Genomic DNA, 25,292 nt, shown 5'->3' with positions numbered 1-25,292 from the left:
TTATAGCGGAATCAAACCTATAAATATACCCATTGATACCATATTTTGAGAGTTGTTGAACATGGTATGTGTCATAGAGACAATCAATTAGTCCTACTTGTTAAATACTGTCTTTTATTTGGAAGATTCTAACTAAAGTTTCAAAACTGATCCAATTACATAAATACGTTGTATATTTAGTTTTTATAATATCCACACAATCATGATAGCTCAGTGGATAGATCTCAGTAAAAATATACATACGAAAATAACATCCCAATTCCTACGGCATCAAATGCATCAACATCTTCAGTCTTACCAATAATTCCTTAATTGCCAGCAATATGATAACAAGCACCCGCATTAGTGGGCTGTGGTGATGACTCCGTCCCTATCATCTTTATCGTCCACTTGTACTGGGCCACCATGATGGCTTCACGATAGATGAACAACCAGCTACATACTGTTCGACTGTAGGACCACGACATAATCACCATATGGTGCGCCAAGCCATCATCTAGACCAGGAAATCAATGGCACCAACAATTTGACTGACTTGACTTCCGAATAACTCTATGCAGCCCCTGTTATGTTGCATCAGAGAAAAATCATTTAACCCTGAATTCAGATATTAAATATATGACCGACACCAAAGTGGTTGAATTTAATAATTTATCTCTTGCGTCTAGAAACAAAAGGCCGCCTACTCGAGACATCATGTATGACCAAAGCAAACCAGAAGGATCTTGATCAGAGGAGATTACTTTGGTTGCAGTGGGGGAATCATCAGGCATAATCCGCAGAGCAGAGAACAATCCCCAGATACGGAAGTGAAAGCGAGAAGAAGATGGTTTGGCAAGGATGCAATATTGACGGGAGCGTGAACGATTCGAACTTCAATGAGCCGATGCCATGGATCGGCATCTATGTTGCAGCAGCGTCTCTGGTGTGCTCCCTCGCGATGGGTGCAGATGCTTTCTTGGCCCTCCGTCACAAAAAATTCTGGTTTCCCTGCAAATTTTTTTCTCTTAATGCCACTTCCTTGACCATAATAGCTGTGGCGACCAAACTGTCTGTGGATCTGAATACTTCCATGCCTCGCTGCCAGGATCAGCTCTCCAAACTGAGCAGCACCGTGATGATGTGCACGGTAATGGGTAATTTTATGCCTTCAATAGGGACCATGGAGAACAAAGAAGTATTTTCAAATGTCATTGCTCTGGGCATTCTGGTGATAACCCTGATGGTAAACGTCTGCATCCAAATGGGAACTGGAGTGATTTATGTTTACTGGAAAGAACATGCTGTCGTGATGTTTATCATGCTTGTTTTGCTACTGATCTTGAGTTTTTCTGCTTTAACTGTTCCAACTACAAAGCATTATTTTGAATTGAAGTACCGCAAAAAATATGAAATAGCTGTGAAAGAAAGTTCCAACGAAACAGACATACCAGTGTTCAAGAAACTCAGAGAAGACCTAATGAAATATTGGATCATGGCCCATAGCAGCTGCCCCCAGTTTGTGATAGGGCGCTCCGTGACATGCACTGCTTCTGGGGCACTCTGTCTCCTGAGTGCTGCAATTTTAGTGGAAGCATGGATTCGATCTTACCTGATGCCCTGGTCCTTTAAATTTTGCAGTGGCGAGTCTGATTACAAGTGGTCAGTCACTTTAATTCTCATTAGTCAGACTGTTGCTGTGGGAGTGGGTACTATTGGCCCAGCATTTAGATGGTTCGTTGCCATACTTCTCAGATGTCCAAAGAAAGGGGGAAAAAGCTTCAAAGATGAGTTCAAAGTGGAGAAATACTGGGTCCAGAGGCTGGTAGAGTGGAGAGGGTGCCCAATAGGTTTACCAATCCATGGTCGGCATTGTAGGAAACTTGCCCATGACACAAGAAACCTACTTGCAGACCTCTGTATCAGGATACAGACTGGCATAGTGCTGGTGAGTAAAGCAGTGAGGCTCGTTTCCATCTTCTTTATACGCTTCTTGTTGATTTTCTCCTGCTGGTTCATGGAATTGAGAAGGAAGCTTAAACTGAATAACAGCATTTCCAACAATGAATCTGGGTCAGAGTCGTTGCAACCCAATCTGAAGCCGGATCTCAGCCGTTTTGTTTTGTATCTTGAAGGAGAGGAAAATCTGGTTGACCTGATGGCAAAAAGCAATTGTAATGCTACTGATTGTTGGATTAGTATGGGAAGAAAGACTCAACCAAAATATCTCATGCAACTGCTGGAGAAACATATGTCCTCACAAGGATTCAAGGGACTAGAAACATTTGATAGTGACAAAGTTCCCTCCCTAGATTATAAAAAAGTTCCCAATTGTTGGGCTCTTCCTGTGGTGATACTAACCACCATTGCAGTCTCTCTCCCTAACATTGATAAAAGTTCAATCAAACGTTTGATGCGGGGTGTAAATGAAGGCCTCCGTTATGTCAGGCTCATAGACCAGAACCTTGATGACAAAGAAAAACTGATCAACATCAGGAAGGCAGCCGACACAGTATGGCTAGAAGTTGATCTCTATCACAAGTGGCTAGGTGTGGATATCCGTAAAATGGCTCTTCAAGCAAAAGGCCCCAAAGAAGTAGTTGAAGAACTTGCTGATATTGCAAAGAACAGGATTATGGAATATAGCCAAAAGACTACGGCTGGATGTTTAAACGAGACCCCTTCCAAGTTGCCCATGAAGGTACTGGCTGCCAATTCCATGTACAGAATAGCTCAAACCATTCTGCTGAATGACAAGTGGATAAATGAGCAGATGAGTGTGAAATTATTTGAAGAGTTATCGGTTGGGATCTCTGATATACTGGCCGCTTGTCTTACCAACATACCGCGTGTTATACACATGGAGTGCATTTCCAGCATAATTGAAGAAAGGGCGGTGAGGGTGGGCCACGCCATTTTTACCCTGGGATTAACTGAAAAGATTTTGAAACTTCTCGACCAGAAGGCACTTCCCTGTTTGGTTACTAATAAAATGACTTGTGTTGATGACTGGCATTTGTCAAGCAAGCAGCATCAGTTGCATTTTGCTCCATCATCAGACTGTGAAACAGAGGCTTTGAATTCAGGTGATTTGTGTCTGTCAATTGACTAGAAATCAGAAGCCTCGAGTTGGAAATCAGAGGCATGCCGTATGTAACATATTGGTGTAGAATAGAAATTGTTGAGATGTTTCAGTTCTGATACATGTAGGATATTTTTGTAAAATACATCTACCATGCTTATGTCTGTCTCATGTAAACTCTGAGCAAATTTGCCCCATGCCCAACTATTGCAATATGTCTGGATATCTCTAGAAAATAGAATTCGCCTAGTTTGCCTTTTTAAGGAATTTGGAGGCAATACAAAAATGAAGCCATCACTCAAGTAACAGTATGCAGTATGCACTCCCCTACAGGCTACAGCAGATAAATAAGGTCATTATTTTCTCTCTACTAAAAATAATTTTGGGTCAAATAAATAAATAAAGGGATAGAATTGGGCAAAACCAATAGTCCAATCGTCCAATAAGACGAATCAGCCCAATTCCAATACACCAGTTGTTTGACCAAAACATCAGTGGCCTTTTGCGCTCATTTTGGCCCAATTCATCTTGACAGGAAGCCCACCGTCCCAACCCCAACTAGCTTGTAGTGGTAATGTATTTATACTACACATGGTGGACATGATCTTTTGTGATTAACAAAACGACCAAACGACCACTAAGCTGTTCAACAACATTGTTAAATTATATAGTAAATTTATATATATTAATCTTCTTTTTAAATTTTTATTATATAAAACATTTAAACAATATTTATATTTATATTTATGTTTATTTTTATAATAGTAATTAATGATAAGTATAAAAATATTATAAATTAATTAATATAATAATTTTTAAAATTTTAAAATAATAAAATACATGGATATGTAGATAATATTATAATTTTTTTAATCTTAAACATATCTTCATATTTATATGTATATATATATATATATATATATTATTTAATAAAATTTAATAAACTAATACAATTATATTTATCTTATCATTTAATTTAACATACCAAATATATAAAATAAAATATTATTTAAAATTTGAATTATATATATTTTTTATTTCTTAAAATTATTTTTAATTTTAATAAAATATAGATTATGTATTTATGATGTTACTGATTTGACTACGGTTCAACCACTAATCCGATCATTAAACCATAAATCGATAATTTTTTCAATTAAATAATTGATCCGGTTTTTAAAACATTTGTTTTTATGCAATTTAATGGCATATTGGCATGGATGGCAAACTGGAAAAGAAAAAAACAAATTGTATGTGATAATTCCTAGATGAATCGAGGACTTTGGCAGGCTTCCCTTCATATCATTTTATAATGTACTTGCTGTCATTCATTACATATGCTTATGAATAACTTGCTTTGACAAATGAAACTTTTTCATGCAATCAAACAAAAAATCACAAGTATTTTGAGGGTTAAAGTAATACTTTCATAATTCCAAAGCCAAGGCAAACATGTTTTAGCTGGGGCTTCTAGATAATAGGATTAGAGATGATAACAAGGTTGGTTTTTTCGGGTGCTCACTCCTAAATCAATGAGTTTGAAATTAAAATAAATAGGTTATAAATAAGTTTGAGATTTTTTATTTTATTTTATTTTTTATTTATTTTTATTTTTAACTCAAGATAGGTTTAAATATTGCTTTGTTCCACCTTACCCATATTACATATAAAATCAATTTTAAAAAATAATTTAATTTAGATTTTAAAATTTCCCATTTATAATACATATAAAATAATAAAAATTTATTTTTCAATAAATTGATTTATACAAATTTAAAATATTGTAATTATTTATAAAATATATTTAATATAATTAAAAAATTAAATTTATTTTTTCAAATAAAAAGTTTTTAAAAATAAAAAATAAAAAATAAAAGAAACAGTCAAATGGAGGTGGGGTAAAGGAAATCTCTATATACCTAGGGCATCCCACCTCATTTAAGTTTTTTATTAGAGTGGGGATAAGAATTATTTTGAATAAATAGAATGAGATTGGGATGGAAGACACCCATCCCGTATCCACACAATTATTATCCCTAAATAGATCTTAACCCCCAACCTTTGTCACCTTATAAGAATCTTCCTCATTGGGTTCAAGTTTTCCTTTGTTAGGGTTGCACATTCCACACCACAACCTACCTAATAAATTTTTTGCCTACCCTAATCGGTAATCTTCAATCTCCATTTGTAAAATTATTCTCCACTCTACCTAATTATAATAAACTCAAGGTTTTCATTTGCTTATGTTATCCATGGCTAAAACCTTACACCCACCACTAACTTGACCACAAATCCAAACCTTGTGTCTTTATAGGGTATTCATTGAATCAAAGTCCATTTATTTTATGTCTTCACCCATCTACCAATAAATTATATTCCACTAGACATGTCATCATTGTAGAGGATTAATTTCTATTTCATAATCTTGTTTTCTCATGTCCACATGTACTCTTCAATGACACCATTCAATCTTAGTCCCATCATGCACACAAGGATTAAGACGTATGAATTAGTTTTATTGTGCTACACAAAGGATGTCATGGGTTGAACTTCCCGCTAAGTTCATGATGGTCAAGTCTTTGCTATTACAAGGATTGGGAATTCTTGAGTATTAGTGTGTTCTGTGGACATAAGGATTGAAGATGACTTTGATGGTTGAACCATATTAAAATCTCTTACCTTTTTTTTCCTTATATTTTCACTCGTGTGTGTCTTTCACTCGATATCTTACTATAACAATCATGACCCCTTCCATTTTCCCAAAATTAGGCTTCATGTTACCCATGGTTGTGACACCTTCTACATCTCATCAAAGTTCAAAATATTAGTTGACTCATATCTACCTCAAAAAACTCCTTAATTGATGAGTACAATATGTGATACATGTTCTTGAGAGGCTTAGATTGCAAAGTCTAATTCACCAAACTACTTTGAGTTAACTTAGATTGATGGCTTTGAAGCCATGAAATAATACATTATTCTTCGTTATTGTTGAATTGAATAGTGGCAAGTAGTAGCACTAAGACTAGCTGAAGCATTGTCACAAAAGATTCTGATGCTAACCCTTTTCTTCAATCTTCGTTGCTTACTTGCGTATTGTGTCAATATGTTGGTTAAACAACAATATCATCTTTCTTCGTTGACTATCAACAATGAATCCTATCACATGAGTGAAACGTTAGATGATGTGGTGTTGTGACAATGGCTCTACATGTGCTCTTTTTTTGGTTTGTAATTTAAGGATTGGGAAAGTAACAATTGGAATGTTCATTTTATGAAATTAATTAAATGTTTTAGATGATGGTGTATTCCTAATATTTTTTATAGTTGCATTTGTAATCTATGTATAAAGGTTTGAGAACCCGTGTAAAATATGGCTGAAATCCTCAATAATTATTGAGGTAATTGTTTCTCATTATATAGAGTGTATATACAGTTGAAAGATCCTACAAACTAGGAAAAGATAAATATACATAATAACAAATAATCTAAGATCAAGAAAAGAATCAATCAGAAGAGGATTCTGCCTTATCACCCCCTGCAAGCTGAGTGTGGTAGAAGGAATAACATGAACCTTGTTACGAAAAAGCAGGAACTGAGGCTTGGAGACGCCCTTGCTAAAAGAATAGGCAAGCTGAAGATGGGAATGAGTAAATGCGACTTTTAAAGAACCATTTGCAATCAATTCACGAACAAAATGATAATCAATCGCAATGTGCTTAGATTGAGACTGAGAGACTGGATTGACCGCCATAAAAAGAGCACTTTTGTTGTTGCATAATATATTCGGAGAGGAAGGCAAAGGAAGACGTAGATCACGAAGGAGCTGAACAATCCAAGCAACTTCAGCAGTAATAATGGCTAAGGATCTATACTCAGCTTCAACACTGGAGCGAGAAACAGTAGATTGTTTCTTAGAGCACCAAGAGACAAGATTAGCGCCAAAGAATATAAGATAGCCACTGGTAGATCGTCGTGTATCAGGACAGCCAGCCCAATCAGAGTCAGAATAAGCAAGCAACTCATGAAAGGAGGTGCGGTGAAGTTGAAGACCATGATGGACCGTGCCTTTAACATAATGCAATATGCGTTTGAGTGCTCGAAAATGATCTTCAATTGAAGCATGCATGTACTGGAAAATAGAATTGACACTGAAAGAGAGATCAGACCGAGTGATGGTCAAATATTGCAAGGCTTCTGCAAGAGACCGAAAAAGAGTGGGATCCGAAAATAGCTTCCTTGTAGTGGAGAGATGTTAACCAACAACAAAAGGAGTAGAAATGGGTTTGGCCTCAATCATGTCAGCACGTTGGAGTAAATCAAGAGCATACTTGGTTTGGCTAAGAAATAAGCCTTGAGAGTTATGTTGGACTTCAACTCTAAGAAAATAGTGTAGAGAACCCAAATCTTTCATTGCAAATTCTTTGGATAGCCTAGTGATAAGAGTCTTGATCAAAGTAGGATTGGTGCCAGTAAGCACCATATCGTCAACATAGAGCAAAAGATAAACTGTGCCTGCTGTGGTATGATGGACAAAGAGAGATGAATCAGCCTGACTGAGAATAAAACCAAGTTTCATAAAAAAAAAAAAGAGTTGAATCGTTGGAACCAAGCACGAAGGGCTTGTTTGAGTCCATAGAGAGCACGTTTCAAACTGCACACATGTTGTGGAAATTGTGAATCAGTGTAGCCAGGTGGTTGTTCCATGCATACTTCTTCAGAAAGATAACCATGAAGAAAGGCATTCTTAACATCTAATTGATGTAAGGGTCATCCAGAAGTGACTGCAATGGATAGAATAATCCGAATAGTAGCATGACGCACCACAGGACTGAATGTATCTTCAAAATCAAGGCCATGAATTTGAGAGAAGCCCTTGGCCACAAAACGAGCCTTATGACGCTCAATGGAACCATTAGCATGGAGCTTGGTCTTAAAGATCCAACGACAACCAACCACATTGTGATTGATAGGGCGAGGTACAAGATCCCAAGTATCATTCTTCTTCAAAGCTTGTATTTCATCATCCATAGCCGAGAGCCATTCAGGGTGTTTGGTCTCAGACTTGAAACCCCGAGGCTCTTGTATGGCAAGAAAAACCTGAAAAAACTGAGACGAAAGTGAAAGTGTCAACGTATGATAGGCCTTAGGTTTAAATATACCAGTTTTTCATCTAGTAACCATTGGGTGAATGTTGGTAGAAGTTGTTGGTATGGAAATAGATGCTGATAGAGGACTAGAAGAAAGAATGGTAGATATGACCGAAGATGCATGAGAGGAAGCATGAAGGTCATCACTGCATGGCAAACAATTAGGATTCGAAATAGGAGAAGATAGCAACAAATCATGAGACATATTATCGTTAGACTCGAAAGAATCAGAGAAAGTAATATAAGGTGTTGAATTATGAATTTGTTGCATATCATCACCCGCATAAGGAAAGATAGTTTCATAAAATTGGACATGTCGAGAGACATAAAAACGTTGTGTCTTGCGATCAAAACAACGAAAACCCTTGTGAAGAGGGCTATAACCTAAAAAGATACAAGATGAGAATTTGAGAGACAATTTTTTAGGAGCATAATCTCGCAAATAAGGAAAGCATAAACATCCAAAAGTACGAAGCATAGAGTAGTTTGGTTGTTTACCGAACAGGAGCTCATAGGGAGTTTTGCCATCAAGAGTTTGTGATGGGAGTCGGTTGATGAGATAAACAACTGTTGAGAAGGCCTCAACCCAAAGAAATAACGGAACACAAGCATGAAACATAATGGTAAGACCCGTTTCAGTGACATGTCGGTGTATAGGGGCAAGCAATGCATAGCACAATACCATAAGACGTAAGGTGAGAACGAAATTTATTATTTGTAAGTTCAGTTCCACCATCACATTGGAATGACTTAATTTTAGAAGAAAATTGAGTCTCAATATAATGTTGAAAATTGATAAAGGTATCAACAAAATTAGATTTGTGTTTTAATGGGAAAAAACAACTGAATCTAGTACAATCATCAATGAACATTGCATAATAACAAAAACCAGTAAGAGAACAAACAAGTGAAGGGCCCCATAAATCACAGTGTAAGCAATCAAAAGGCAAATGACAACGATTATTATTAAGTGAAAAATGTAAACGATGGCTCTTGCCAATGTTACATCCAACACATAAACTTGAATCTAAACCCATCAATTTATTACTACAAGAAATAAAACCAGACTTAGAAAGAGAGAGAATGGTACGAAAACTAGGGTGGCTTAGTCGAGCATGCCACAAGGGAACAGAGACACATGGCTTATTTGAAGAAACGATGGAAACAAGGGCATGATGATTTTGATCAAGCACATACAAGCCATTCTCACATCTGTCGACCCCCAACACTACTCTTGTGACCCGATCCTGTATGGTAAAACCAAAGGGAGAAAAAATGACACAACAATTATTATCCTTTGTAAGTTGACTAATAGAAATAAGCTTTTTCTTAATGCCAGGAACAACTAAAACATTGGATAAAAATAAAGAGCTTTGGGGAACAAGAGTGGAAAGAGAACCAGTGTGAGAAATGGAAAAAGACTGACCATTACCAACCATCACCTATTCATTACCAGAGTAGACAATAGAAACATCTACATCCTCGGGATCATTTGTCAAGTGAGAGGTTGCACCAGAATCCGGATACCATTTGGAGTCGTTGGAGTTCGGAATTGAGCAAGCTGCGAAAGCCTCAGCAAGGTTGGCATATTGCTTTTTCTTGCGATTAAGGAACATCCAACACCGTTTAGCCAGGTGGCCCTCTTTGTCGTAGATTTGACAATAAACAGGAGAAGAAGGGGATGATTTTGAGGCAGAGATAGTGGAAGGTTTGGGCTTCCCGCTCTTGGTGCTTTTTGATTTGGTGGAATTATTTCGTTGAGCGTAGAACGCTAATTAAGTTGATAGATTGTTGGTACACCTATAGTTCAAAGATCTCATGACTCAAAGCTTTTGGAATGATATCTGCCAAAAAAGGTAATGAAAGTTGGGAAAGCATTGTAGTTGAGAAAATTTTATAATTGGGACCTAAGGCTCTCAAGAACCAGTGGACTTTATCCAAGTCATCAATGAGACCACCAATTGCCGCCAGTTGATCGTAGAGCCCTTTGAAGAGTCGAGAAAATTCTGCTACGGATTTCGAGCCTCGCTGCATCAGTTGAAGCTCATCCTTGAGTTGGAGTTCTCGAGTCTTGGATCTGTGAGAAAAGAGTCTTTAAGAGTGGTTCAGGCCTCATGTGCATGACTCAGACCAAGTACCTCACTCATAAACTCCTTTGTAGGAGAAGAATAGAGAAGACTGAGGAGAGTCTGATTAGTAGTCAACTAAGAGGTGTAGGCCGGATTCACCTGGGTGGTGCCGTTAGAACTAGTAACCTTTGGAGAAGGAGTCGGGACACTACCATCCAGAAATCCAAGAAGATCTTGACTGGTCAACAGATGGATAAACTGATTTCTCCATAACAAATAATTAGAGGAGGTCAGTTTGATGGTGAGCATATGCACCATCGTGTTGAGCAGAAGTGGAGATGATGAGGACGATGATGTAGCCATGAAGAGGATCGAAAAAACAATTTTAGAACCTGCTATGATACCATATAAAGGTTTGAGAACCCGTGTAAAATATGGCTGAAATCCTCAAAAATTATTGAGGTAATTGTTTCTCATTATATAGAGTGTATATATAGTTGAAAGATCATACAAACTAGGAAAAGATAAATATACATAATAACAAATAATCTAAGATCAAAGAAAGAATCAATCAAAAGAGGATTCTGCCTTATCACTATGATAATTTATTTATAAAATTAATTATATTGGATATTCATAAGGAATTGATAATATAACAAATTGAAATCTGGTAATTGTTACAAGTATTAAATATGGATATACAATAATATTAAAATTGACACCGATATCAATCATTAATAATAAATTAATAGATTGATTTATTATAATATATATATAATTTAATATCATAAAACTTAATGATTTAAAATTACGTACTAATGTAATTAAATATTAAATGAAAGAATTTCATTTTAGATTTATTTGATCAAATGGGATGCAATAATCTCTGACTTGAGAGTAACAAATAAGGTTATTTTTACCACACAAAAAATTAAATTAAAAAATATTTATATAAAAAATATGTTACTTTTCAAATTCAAATAGGAGAAGAGTTAGATTTACAAAATTGGATCATTTAGTCCCCTTTATTCAATTAATTCTTTATTTTATTAATGCTTGAGTTCATCTAATCGCGTGTGTGTGTTTTTTCTTCTTTATCATTGATATAATTTTTAAAATATTTTTTAGTTTTTAATTAGTATATTTTATGTAGAGGTTGATACCAAGATCCATGTGTCCTTTGAGACCTCCCGAGTCGATGACGGACATGGGGACTTTGAACCGTGCATCTCATGCAAATAGAGACCTACTCATGCCTCAAGTTCCTAATACTCCATCCTCCATGCCAGAAACCATCATGCTCAGAGACCAACCGGAAAGCAACTTGCTTATCCTGGTATTGCATCTCCAAATATTGACCCTCCTGCTCCAAAACCCTGCTTTGTACCCGTCCCATGATTACTCACTCTCACAACAACAGTTTTAAACCCAAACAACTCAACATTACCACCACTCACACCACAATTGAGATTCTTGAGCCAATATGTGTGTCTCAAGCCCTAGTGGAATGCTATTGTTGAAAGAAGTTAACGCTCTTCTTTAAAATGGCACATGGAAACTCATTCCACCGCACTTATACTAATATTGTCGGGTGCAAATGGATTTTCAGAACCAAGAGAACCCGGGTGGCAGTATTAATTCTTGCTACAAAGCATGCTTAAAACTTGTTTAATAGTGATTTTAAAGAATATTTATAATTTTATTAATACTTTAAATTAATATTAGAAACTTTGCCTAAAATCACAGGGGAATGGACTCTTAGTAGCTACAAGATTCCATGGAAGATCGGGTTTTGATTTCCACGCACCATTTAACCTAGTTATTAAGCCCACCATAGTTCGGCTCATTCTGATGAGTTGTGACTAATGGCTAGCCTTTACACCAACTAGATGTAATCAATGCTTACTTGCTAGGTACTTTGTTTGATATATGCTGTTTATATGGATCAACAATTGGGGCTTGTTGATGCTCCTTTTCTGACTCGGTGTGTAAATTAGAAAAAAAAAAAAAAAATCCATATACCAACTACAACAAGTACCCTAAGCCATTTTCTCTTTCAATTCGGCTTTGTCAACTCAAAATCTGATACTAATTCATTTATGTTAATGACATTGGCAGCCAGATTTGCCATCAAAGATGTTGGTGATTTAAGTTACTTTCTGGAAGTGGAAGTCATCCTAATTGACAAAGGAATTTTTCTCTCACAACACAAGTACGTCCAGGATCTCCATGAATGAACAAAAATGATCGGTGCCAAAAATAACTGGACCTTGCTATCCACCACAACTCCTCTTGCTCTGCATGATGGTTCAGGCGCCACTGCAGCTGCCACTCTACACCATACTGTCATTGGTGCTCTTCAGTATCTCTCTGTACTCCCAATGTCTCCTTTGCAGTCAACATATTGCAGTTAACCAAACCATTCTCTCATCTCTTATCTTACTTTCTTTGCAATGCTAGCTGTTTCCGTACCAGAAATTGTTGTGCCATTTATTTAAACATGTAAGCATCTTTGTCCTCTCTTAAGATGCTTAGTTGAGCAAGATGAAACTAATATGAAGGTCGATGATGTTCATTGATAAGTCATGAAAACTTGAGGTCCCGGAAAGTGTTATTGAAATCATCAACATTTGGGTTATCAACATGAAACTTCAAGAAAGAAGAACATAAATATTTTCATGACAATAATGTTCCTGCAATGTCTCCTTTTTCCTTTTTCTGAAAATCACAGACCATATCCAGTTCTGTGCAAAACAAAAGCACCTTTTGCTTGAGCTTTATTGTCTTCGAGACTATAAATGCAGTAGATGATAATCTCTTCAACCCTATCTTGCATGCAAAATAACTATCATGATTGCATCAGCTTTTTGGCATGGTGTTTATAGTAAGTGCTTATCTTGGTCTAAAAAGGAGATACAAAAGTCCGCTTGAGACACGTCAAAGTACCCACTGATCTTTTAGAGATGGGTGTCCCAAAAGAGCTTTGATCACCCGAAAGTGTTTCCAATCATAATGTCACAGTAGATCATTTGTCTCTTTACCCTTTGGGCCCGGATTAGAGAAGTAATTTTTATCCTCCAAGGCCGAAAGAACAGTGGTGCGGAAAAGGTTTCCAATTAATTTTCTCTGCAACAACTGCACGAGACAGACTTTACATCATATAAGATACAATAGTTCAGTATTTAACAGGGCATCTATATTTCAAAATTCTGTTGGGTAGAGTTGATTTGGTGGGCATTCACTTTAGGCCATGGATTGTAATGAATTTCTTAGATTTTTTTGAGTTATGAGCTTATTGGAAACAGTTTGTGAATCATAAAGCATTAGAGGAGTTGACCAGGGGTCTAACACGTAGAGCAAAATGGCCCAATATTGACATTTTTTAGTAGAAAGAAAACATCAGAAAGCATGAAAGAGATATGGGCAATAATGCATGGTTGATTATGGGATAAGAAAACAAAAGAAAAGGTGCATGAAGGAAGAAAAAGGAGGAGACCCATGGTTTGAAAGCCACCCAAGTTGTCCAAATGAGAGTTTCGTGGGGGAAAAGCTCCACTGAGTTGTATGGTCCAAAGAAAAAGAATATTGGTCCAGGATGGATCCCAAATGAAAAAATGAGACAAGCTTTTATGCATGTGTGTGTGAAAGAGAAAGAGAATGATAAGGGCGTTGGTAGTGCCTAGTTTTCAATGGCTTTTGAGATGCATGAGTGCTTACTTTTTTGGGTTTTTCGTATAAAAGAAAAGTATAAAAGGAAATCAAGGAACGCGTTTTTCCTACGCACACTAAGACATAAAAAAGAGAGAGAGATCGAGATCAAAACAACCATGGAAACTCAAAAGGATTGGATTGGAAAAGATATAGAGGCAAAGCATCTATAAAAGACAGAGAAGCAAAAGGTTTGTGTGATGGCAACACTTAACTTTTCTTCCATACCCACTCTAATCAAACCATACTTTTCCCCTTTTTAAGCTTTGCCCGTCTGCCTTTGGATGTTTCCACATATTGTTACTCTCCCCAATATTAAACATACAGCTTCATCATCTTTATTCTATCTACATGCATTACCTCTTATTTGATCACACATACCTTTCTAGTCTAAGCACATGAGTCTCTTCTCAATCAGGAACTCATCCCCCCTCCATGTCCAAAAACTTTGGCACTTTAAAACTCTAAGAACTGTTTATATTACTGTTTCAAGAACGGGTTCACGGCTACATGGATTGACGTAGTGATCTTTGGCTAGCTTTGTCTTATACACAAAAAATGGTCACAGGTAACCCAATTTGGCCTTTGGGATAACATAAATTTTTACTTCAATTATTTGTTGAAGTAGGGAAGTGAGAAAGAGAGAGAGGAGATGGTGGGGTCAAGTAGGAGTTGATTGGTATGACCCACTCAACAATGCGGTGGGGTATATGATTGAGAGGTTGGCATGCAAGAGCTGGGTGGTGTCTCATGAGAGCATCTATATGTTGGCCCAACCAAATCCCTCACTCTGAGGAGGCTTGTTGATGACAAAAGCACATACCCCATTTACAATAAAAAGTGATCCATCATTATACTTTTTCTATGGGCAAAGGTGGCTTAGAGGTTGAGTAAAAAGTGTCCAGCGACCTTTAGATGCTGCTCATCACTTGATCAGTCCTGCAGAGGATGATCAGGTATTATCTCTTGCTTTTTCTCTCTAAAAGGTCCTGGCTAGGCTGGTAAGAGGCGATCCATGAGTGCCAAGTGCCCACCAGGTGGATTCATGTACGTGAATGCTCTACTTCATGGTTAACTCAACCCTCGACAAACTTCATTTTGCTTTCCAATTTTAAGAAAATTCCCGAGAGTTTGGCCGGCCAGCAATTCGTTTATAGGCACGTATCCGGATATTCGCGACTAAAATCCCATGTCCAAATGTATTAATATTTTGTTTAATACAATATTTTATATTAAAGGTATTATTCATGCTTCAAAATTTAGTATAAAAGTAATATATATATATATATATATATATATATATATATATATATATATATAAATTATTTAGAAAATAGAAATTTTAAAAAAATTGTACTAGGGTAAAACCGTAAAACATCTTCACAAAAATAAATAAATAAAATAACAACGTTACTTTTCCTCTTAAAACCGACCTCAGCGAGACGTAAGCCCCAGAGGCTCCTTTCGTAGGGTTCTGAAAGTACCTTTGACCAGGACAGCATGGTAGGGAAATCATACACCCCAATCTTCGTACACGTGGCATGATCATGACACGATAAGCTATGAAGTGGGTCCCATATTAAGAGCTTCAGAGATCACCAGTCCTTTTCATCTCACTGTGCCACAGACTAGACGAGCCGTCGCGATCACTTGCTAAGGGGGTTTAGCGCTTCGGATCGTACGATTTCATCCATTCAGATATTGCCACGCGTACGTTCTTTTTAATTATTCGGGGCAAAGTTCTCAACCTTCCGCCTGTCTACCTTCTCCCTAACAGCCAAACAAACGCAAGCTCTTAATCACGTGGGATTAATTATAATTAATCACGATTTATTAGGGGATTACCTATTACGTAATAAACGTGTAGCTATTTGGGCCCACCATGATGCAGTGGATCACGTCAATGCCATGCAACGGCCTGGTGGGCCATTGAATCTATGAAGATCAGATCAACGGTTGGTGTGGCCTATTCCCTTTTCTAGCCTAGGGTTAGGCGGGCTGTTTTATCAATTATATATATATATATATATATATATATATATATACGCCTAAAAATGAGTCGTAACAATAAAACTTTTTGGACGGCTTACGAATATATGCTTAGATGCAACGGAAAAATAATATAAAATTTTAAAAAATATAATAAAATAATTGAATGTATCCTTTGACAGTAATTGAATAAAGAAGAGGTGATTGAAAATAAGGTATAATAATATATTAAATTTTATTTTATTTTATATATTTATGATGAGACTAAATATTTTTTTTATTAAATCATATTTTAGTAAGATTGAATTAAACAAGTACTTAACACCCTCACTCACTATAATCCATATAGCCATCTGAAAAACTAGATCAGATTCATATTCAATAAATAGAAAAAAAAGATGAAAATTAGGGAAAGAAGGAAAACAAACACGTAAATTACAAAAAAAAATTATTTAATTAAACTCATGACTTGTTACCGAACCAAACTCTAATATCATTTAATTTATTAATTTTCTTAAAAATTTAATTCTATAAAATTTGAACTCAATATATATACTATATTTCTTCATATAAACACTGATTAAAATCAAATAATATGTAATTTTTTTTTAATTTAGCTTTCTCGTATTTTGTTTGTTAGTTAAAAATTGGCTAATTTTTTTTTTGTTTTTAGAACTTTTTCTTATTTTTAAATGATGAAACTTGTAAAAACTTTGCGGATCCATGGAGGAAAAGTTTCTTATTTTTTGTTATTTATTTTCAAACATTATTGTTATAGTTTTCTTGAATATTTCAATATATTATCTCAAAAATTTCAAATTCCACTACCATTCCATGAACAAGACAAGAAGTCTTTTCAAAGCTTTTATTTATAAAATAAAAAAATATATATTTATTTCCAATAGCAAATGAATTTCACATTTCTTTAAAACAACTTCGTCAATTGACTTCTCACATTCACACAAATATTTTAGTTGACCAATTTGGTCGGAATTTAAATAATAATAATAAGAAAACATTTGGAACATGGAAGAAGAAAGCATTTTTCCTTCATAAAAGAAAAAATGGACCACCACTGACAAATGACGAATGGAGGGAGTCACCATCTCGTGCATAATGCTCAAAATCAAGACCTATTGCCCAAATGGAGGGCTGGACCACTGGCGCACCCACACCATTTTCGTATGGTTCATTCCTCTATTTCACCCTCACCCTGTTGAAAGCTCCACCATGCCCCACCAACCTACCCAAAGCGATGGGAGCGTGTAACAGCGCGTGGCTCGGGTGTCTGAACCCTCCTTTGGTTAACAAGTAAATCAAATTTAAGACTTAAGCAACTGAATTAAAGAATAAATTATGAACCATTATCGAGGTTGTTAGGGAGGATTAATTTTTATGGAAGTTGGTTTTCAACGAAACCGACGTTTTCCTTTTCTTTTTGCTAGTTAAATTTTCATATTTTAATTCGTGGCAGACCATACTCTGCATGTTCTCATGAATTTTATACTGTAAGATTTCAATTTTAGAGATTAATATTATATGAATATCATTGCCACCTGCAATGTGATCTATCTTAGCTTTTGTTAAAGAAAGGTTCAAAAGGGAGTAAAGTATTGGAGCAAAAGATCAATCAAACATGAGGCATGTGGCTTGATTAGGAGAAGTCTAAAAAACTAAGGCGAGGAATAGTAAATTCAATGTACTATAGGACAGGCAATTGTCTGCATATAAAAATCAAAGGTGGTCGCCTTAATAATTGTTCTTAAACAAAATTTTATTTGAAACAAGTAAAGAGAATGGCGCGTTACTAGTTTGGTTACATGCATGGAGGATTATTTTTATACAAGGAGGAGCGGCGCCTAAATTCAACATAAGCATGTTATGTTTAAGTGTAGGCATATGATTGTTGGGAGAGTTTCGAGATATTTTGATCAAATTGAGGTGTCATTGTATTCACTATCTTCCAAGGCTATGCTATGTAGTTGTGGTCTTTGTTTTTACACAAGTACACACTAAAAGTTCCCTTTTTTTGGGGGGGGGGGGGGGGGGGGGGGGGGCGCGGCAATTACATGCAGGTCTCTTTTGTTTTGCTACTCAAAATCACAGGACTCCAGGACCCTACCCCAGAAAACATCCTCCCCACCAACCCACTATAAGAAACTGTTTTCAAGTGGTGGGAGTCTGATGAGAAGCCAAACTCCCTTCTTTTGGTAAATTCCCTTGCTACCGGAGTGGGTTGAACTCTAAAGATTTACCACCCATTTCACACAAACATGGCAGAACTAACTGAAGTGGAGTACTTCTAGGGCTCAAGGAGTGAGCTAATATTGCCTGGATGAAGGTTTGGGTTCGGAAGACTGTGGAAGATGAAGGCATTACCATCACAACCACCAACCTGAAAGTGGACCCTAAGGTGATATTAATTTGCCTGCTTACAGCATTGATCTAGAGAAGCTGATTCAGTTTGCCTTCCTGCACCTAGGAGTTTGATAGCATGAAGTGAGTGATGTTGCGGGCGTATGAGTTAAGACCGCTAACTTGATACTCATGTCACTTAGTGAAACAAGAGAGTATAGGGAAGCTTTTCGATTATGAAGTGATCATCTATTGTTGTTTAATAGAGAAGGGATTCACTTCAAAGTAGAGTGAAGGCTAGAACATGATTGATTAAAGTTCTGCTCTGAAGTACTTTCTAGGGCTAACTGCAAACAGAATATGAATAATCAACAAAGCTCAAACTAGGCTAGTTTTCATTCTTCTTTATCAGAGACGACTAATTTAATCTGAATAAAAGGCTAAAAACTACCGATCTAAAGTGAATAATTTAGCTCATTGAACATAGTGGCACTGGTGGGCACTAACCGACAGCATGTTTTGACAGGCTCAGAGATATCAGCTCAATGAAGATATAATCTGTGACTGATAGTGGTACATTCACAACTCCACTATAAAAGGCTTAGATCACATACAGGAAAACAAAAAGGTCATTTTAGAAGAGTAGAATGAGGGCTCACATTTCTAATCTTCTTGTTTTAGTGATTAACTGCAGCTGCTTACAAAGTTCATGGAACCTTATGGGAAAGCCATAGCCATCAGGTCAGACTAGATCAATCTAAAAAATACTTGAAACTTCTACCTTTGGAGGAGAACGAGTGCCACAAAAACAACCAAATTAAAAAATGGGGTGAGTAGTGGCCAAAAGATGCCAGGGGAACAAAATCGGCATCTGGTCTAAATATTCCAAATGATCAGCTTCTACATCTAAAAACTTCTTTATCAACCATCAAGGTAGCAAAGGTAAAGAAAGCAAAGCATTTAAAGTGTTCTTTAAAATGACCCTAAATACGTTGACCCTAAAACCCTCAATGCCTAAAAAATTTGTTTGCACAATGGCTACCTAGAGAGTTCCATTTGAATAGGGCAAGAAGAGGAAAAATCTTCCGAGGGGCAGTAGTTATTTCAATCTCACTGCATGAAATGCAACTACATGGAATAGTAACCTCGGTATAATTCCCCACATGCCATACAGAGCTGAACAACAATGTGCAACAAATACAATACTTGACTAAAAAGAAGAAAATGAAACCTTCTTTGATGGATTCAACATAAATTAAGATATTAGAGTTTATGCATCAAATTAAGCATCAAATAGTAAATTTAATCATATTCATGATCACAAAGACAAACCAAAATTCTGGCAGGTTAAGTTCATTTTCCATTGCTGATTCTCCTTTGTGAACAAATATACAACAAAATATCACCACCTTAACCAGATGAAAGTTTGGCCTCTCATCATCATTAAAACAATAAAACACATATATCGATACCCATGTTCAAGAAAAAGATTAATGAAAGAAGACTACTCAAATTCTAGTTAAATGTTTTGTTTTACTAGGAAACCAGTCTATCTAGTTGAGATAGATGACAAGCAAAGGAGATTCACAAGCAAGAGCATTCACAAGAATTAGGTCACAAAACAGGTGCCAGCTCCATAGTTAGAGATTTATTGATTTAATATCAAAGAAAATAAGTCGGCACCTCTATAGAGAAAAGTGAACCGCTCCGAGACTCTCCTGCCTGCCAAATTGCTGATCCTCAGCACCTCCAAGCAGAAGCCGAGATGAGCTCCCGATTCTGCCAGCAGAGAATGAGCAATGCCTGACGCTTCTCAACATGAAATCCCCTCACAAGTGTCCTCTTCACCACACAATCTGCTTGACTTTCGGTGAAGTTACTGAAGGATACAGGTGTGAATCCAGCTGAGGCAAAGAGTGTTTTCCAAGGAGGCATTTTGTCGGGGGAACGGAGTCGACCCAGAGTAGTGCTTTCTATCCTCGGCTGGAAGAGGAACCTCTCAATTTTGCTTACAGTGTCTGTCATCGCATTAGTAGCATCAAGAGATTCCAAGAGGTTGGTGTAGGATTGGATGCCATGCAGGAGATGTTGCTGCAATGGGAGGTCACCTCGATCACAACCTCTATCCAAAGAGACCATAAGCTTAGGTGAGAGCTGCTTTATAAAACGCAGGAGCAAGGGCAGGGCAGCCGGGTGATTGGAAGAGGACCAGATAGGGAAATTCACCACAATTGCCTCATTTTCAGAGGTTCGAAAATAAGGCATTGAGTAGGAAACGGGGTCGAAGGAATCAAAGTTCACCACTTGAAGCTCAAAGGCAATTCCAATTTCATCAGCAAATAGTGTTAGATTTTCACGCAAAAGCTTGAGCTCCAGGGGATGGTGGGTGGTGGAAGGAGAGGCAAGGGCTGTAATTTTCAATGATGGGGCACCCCTATTCCTCACAGGAAGCTCCTGCATAAAGGAAGCCCATTGCGCACCAAACCCGATATCAAAGTCTATAATGTGGATTCTGTCAGCATCATCAAGAGCTTCCAGGAGGGCTTGGTTGCAAGTGAAATTTGCAAATTGAATAAGAGGAGAGACATCAGAGAACACCTTGTAAGCACCCATCTTGAAGATGACGTCAAATGGTGTGGGACTCCTTAGTGGAGGGGAGGCGGCTGGGTTGTTATTCATAAGGATCAGTTGCAAAGCCTCCTTGAAGTAGAAAGCAGCCCTCTGAAACGGCTTTCCTTCCGGGGAGAGCTGATGATTGAGCCGCGCCAATATCCCTTGCGCGATTGAGAAATTCCCAGTGCCTACCAGCTCTGCTGCCTTGCAGAGCTGGTCCAGCAAAGCCTGTTGTTGTTGCTGCTGCTGCTGCTGCTGCTGCTGGTGATGGGATTGGGGCGCCATTTCTTCCCCGCCTCCCACCATCTTCTGCTTGCTCAACATCAACGGCTTCTGCTGAAGCTGATGTTGTGGAAGCAATTGCAGCTGGTTAGTGAAACACAGTGGCTGCTGCTGCTGTCTTCTGAGTAAAAACTCATGACCCAGATCAGCAAAAGGGACTTTTGGCATCTGAGAGTTCGGGTCCAGACCGCCAGGGTTGTGCCGCTTGGCTTGAGGCGGCTGAAGGAGGTGGTGCTGGTCTTGTTGGGTGTAGGGCGGTACCGGAAAATAGTTAGGATTTTGGGACCGTTGATGGTGATTAATTGCCGGTTGTGCATTGAAAATCTGAGGCTTTTCTTCAGGGGTTTCCAGCTGTTGCTGTTGCTGTTGCTGCTGATAAATCATACCAGGAGATAACGAAACCGGTAAAGGAAGGTTGTTGAGTGATCCTGAGAAAACGGGATTTTGGGGATTATAGTTATTGTTCAACCCAACAGTAGAAGCTTTGTAATTAACAACCCCTGTGGAGAGGTTCTGTGCGATTGAAGCAATCTTTCCATTGTTGTTATTATTTGCAGAAAACCCAGAACCACCGATACCTAAAAAAGACGGATTCAAGGTTGTGATCAGATTACCAGTGGCCGGAGCGCCTGAAGCTTCAAACACGGCACCGCTGTGATAGAGCATTCCCATCCCGGCATTGCCGTCAAACTCCAGAGGATTTCCTCCACTCTGCAAGAGATGTTTCAGACCGAATGACGGGTCATCGACGTCGCCGGAGATCCATCCGAGAAGCGACTGCTCATGGCCCGGCGAAGCGGCTGCCGATTCCGATAACATGCTCTCCCAATCCTCCAGCCCAAGACCAAGACCACCACATCTCTCTTCTCCGGCTCCGCCGGCAACAAGCTCCACCAGTCCACTCGTTATGGGCTGGAGCTCCGCCGCCCACTCGTCCTTCCGGCTACCACCACCACAAACGCCGCCGGGATCAGGTGGGTTGGTCTCCAGCGGCAAAGAAACAGGCCATTTTTGAAGACAGTTGTCAGAAACCAGCGGCCCTGCTGCCACGCCGGGTGTGTTGTCGGCCGAACCACCACCACCAACACCAACACTACCAGTACTTCCTCCTCCTCCGGCGAAAGACGAAGCCAGCGTCGATGTGGATGTCGATGTCGGAGGGCTTGGGCTTCTTCGCGTATCCAAAACAGAGGTGGGTTCGTTGCTCAGAAAGCTAAGAACCTCTTCTTCTTTCCACTTCTCCAACACTCCCTGCCCCTGAAAATTAAAGGGTATACCTCTCATCTAAAAAAAGACAAAACAAAATCACAGAAAAAATTAAATGTTCTTGAAATATCAGAGAAAAAACCCCCCAAGATTGTAGACCAAAAAGGTGGGCTCGGTGGCTTCAGTCCCACCAATCATATTCCTTATTACAAAACGCCATGAATCTCCTCCAAGACAAGAGAAACAAAGCCACACCCATTTCACCAAAAAAACATATGCTGCCACTATTTCAAACCCCTCCAGCTTTTTCTCTTCCTTTTGAGTTCCATATCTATTCCTTTCTCCATCACCATTTCACCTCCATATCCTCTGCTTTCTCTCTCTCCTCTTCTACTCTTTCTCTCTGTACCCCCTCCTCTATTCTGTCATGGATGCGTGCATCATAGACCAAAAAAAAAAAAAAAAAAGAAAGTAATAATGTGCCCTCCTCCCTCTTCTCTCCATATATCTCTCTGTTACATATTTATATTTATATTCATATATATATATATATATATATATTGCTCTCTCTCTCTCCTCTTGCTCCTCTCTCTCTCTCTCTAAATTCTAATTATACATTTTCCTTCTCATTCAATATTTCTGGATACATTTCTCTCTCTCTTTCCCTCTCCCTCTCCCTCCAGTGTTGCTGTCAACCTCCACTACAGTGGTTTTCTAGGTGTTCTCTTTCACATGGATAAACCGGGCGCTACCCTTTTTCATTACAACTGTGAAAATATCATTTTTACCCCTCTCCATATCCCATACCACGCTCCTATTATTGTACTTTCCTCCACATTGAATGAGTGGTGGCTCGTAAAATGGGCGCCCAAATCAAATCATTATATTATTATTTTATTGTTCTTGCACAGAGTGAACCCAATGGACCGGGCATAAAAGCGAAAGGCCGCAGCGCAACTGAAAAAGGGGAGGGTGCCACTATTACTGTTATGCCCCTCCACTATTTTCTTTTTTTTGCTTATAAAGGCCTTATTTCTTCTCAAATTTTATGTTTTCCCGGCGGACATGTCCTCTAGACCCAAAATAGTGAAGCCATGATTGATATGAATAAAAAATATTTCAAAATTTAAAATTTATATATTTTTATGTAAAAACAAATAAAATAAATTTGAAAAAAATATAAAATTTAAATTTATTTTTTATTTACTTTCATTCAATTATTTAACTTAAAAAATTAATATTTTTTTTATTAAAAAATACGCTTTTGAGAATTTATTCTAAAAACATATTTGTTTTTTAAATAAATATAAAGTATTTTTCAAATTTTTGTATACTATTCTAAGCAATATTTGAAAATATAAAAAATATTTTAAAAATTTTCTATCACATATAACCACATTCAATTTTTTAGGGAATTAAATTTCATAAATTAAAATGAAAATAATAATACTAAATATAAAATTTATATTATAATTAAATTTATTACGAATTTTCAAAATTCAACCTCCTACCATTCAACAAAACTATTTTTAAAAATTAAAAATTTTAATACATTAAAATTATACAAATATTTTTATTGTAACATTTTTACCCTTACAATTATTACCTAATGAGAGTTTGCTGTGAAATCGAGATTAAAAAATTGGTTGAATTGAAAGGAAATTTTTCAACGTTCCTTTCAATCAAATAATCTTAAGAGAATTGCAAACCCAATCACAACCAAACTAAACATTAATAGAAAGTCTATCAAATAATTGAGTACTTATATTTTATATATACTATAGTCCTTTGATTCAAGGGGTTTTGATTTGATTTAATAATGACCACTAATATATGAATAAATTACTAATAATGGCCTTTCAATTAGGCATATGGCATATCATTTTCAAGGGGTTCCACACCTCCACTTCCATCTTGTCATCACTTAATTCTATTATTAGTCGTATTATTTTTATGACTTTCAATTCTTATCCTAATTTCATTGCCATGATGATGCACAATTATTGTTTACGTAATATGGTCGATTAAGTAAGGGTAAAGATGTAATTGACTGTATACAGTACTAGAAAGGCAAAAGTAATTTTCGTGGGGGCTAATTTTTTATTTGGATGTTCATAAGATTAAAAAAACTTAAACATAAGCTTTAATAAAAGCGAGGTGCTTGAGATTAAAAAGTTAAAAGTTCAACGGTTAAAAGGGGAAATCCCATGTCTTTCACCGCACCCGGTCACGGTTAAACGACACGCTCGAATGAAAGGGAAATCTAGAAGGTGCGGGGCCCGTTAAGCCGTATCGTGCACTGCAAGCTGTCGATGTTAAGTTGAGAGCGCGCGTGGGTCTACGGCAGTCGCCATTTCAAGTCTAGGCTTTGAATGGCGGCGAGCCTGAGGTTAAGTTGATTGATTTTTTTATTTTCTTTTTCTTTTTAGCTTTTGTAATTTTCGCTTTTTTTTATATTTTATATTTTATTTTTTAACGCCATGGGGCTGGAAAGGGGTAATAAAGCAGTAAAGTACTGTTGTCTGAGGGAGACTCTGATGATTCACTGGGACTTCTTTGGAATTTGTAGAAAGAGAAAGGGTCCTTTATCTATTTTATTGTTCCTCAGGGGCTTTTCTGTCCAAATAAAAGATTAATCAAAAGTACGGTCGCACATGGACGTTGATTGTTGGATAGGAGGTTTCCAATTCATCTGCCGAGTCTTTCTAAAGTTAAGGTGAAGTTTATTTTTGTTTCCAAAATAAAAAAATTTTCATTTTAAAAAAATAAAAATACTTTTTACAAATTCATTTTAATTTTCTGTAAAACATAAATAATAAAAGAAGTATATTTCTACTTCGAATTACCTTATGTAATACT

General features: G+C 37.1%; 2 protein-coding genes across 4 annotated transcripts; one reads left to right on the top strand and one right to left on the bottom strand.

Annotated features, from left to right (window-relative positions):
* Positions 1-826: 826 nt before the first annotated feature.
* On the top strand, positions 827-3,091 carry LOC100262529 (uncharacterized). Its single transcript, XM_002266665.1, has one exon. The coding sequence runs from the start codon at positions 827-829 to the stop codon at positions 3,089-3,091; it is 2,265 nt and encodes a 754-aa protein (XP_002266701.1).
* Positions 3,092-19,669: 16,578 nt separating this feature from the next.
* On the bottom strand, positions 19,670-23,109 carry LOC100252271 (scarecrow-like protein 22). 3 transcript variants are annotated; one of them, XM_059733668.1, is made up of 3 exons: positions 21,842-23,081; positions 20,931-21,655; positions 19,670-20,786 (listed from the first exon to the last, which is right to left on the bottom strand). In XM_059733668.1, exons 1-3 carry the CDS (start codon positions 22,509-22,511, stop codon positions 20,073-20,075), a joined length of 2,109 nt encoding a protein of 702 aa, XP_059589651.1. In that variant the 5' UTR covers positions 22,512-23,081; the 3' UTR covers positions 19,670-20,072. The 3 variants fall into 3 exon arrangements, with proteins under 3 accessions (XP_059589651.1, XP_010662426.1, XP_010662422.1); XM_010664124.3 differs by having other exon boundaries at positions 19,670-21,655; positions 21,842-23,109; XM_010664120.3 differs by having other exon boundaries at positions 20,931-23,082.
* Between the last annotated feature and the right edge of the window lie 2,183 nt (positions 23,110-25,292).

The sequence above is a fragment of the Vitis vinifera genome, chromosome 2 (assembly GCF_030704535.1).
Source record: "Vitis vinifera cultivar Pinot Noir 40024 chromosome 2, ASM3070453v1".
Taxonomy (NCBI): Eukaryota; Viridiplantae; Streptophyta; class Magnoliopsida; order Vitales; family Vitaceae; genus Vitis; species Vitis vinifera.
This window is presented reverse-complemented; position numbering and strand designations above follow the sequence as displayed.

Bases quoted from the DNA above. Each gene is read 5' to 3' on its own strand.
- LOC100252271 (XM_010664120.3), bottom strand. From the start codon at position 22,511: ATGAGAGGTATACCCTTTAATTTTCAGGGGCAGGGAGTGTTGGAGAAG. The intron at 20,787-20,930 runs GTGTTCTCTGAT...TCCTTTATGCAG, and splicing joins TCAAGATGGGTGCTTACAAG to GAGCTTCCTGTGAGGAATAG.
- LOC100262529 (XM_002266665.1), top strand. From the start codon at position 827: ATGGTTTGGCAAGGATGCAATATTGACGGGAGCGTGAACGATTCGAAC.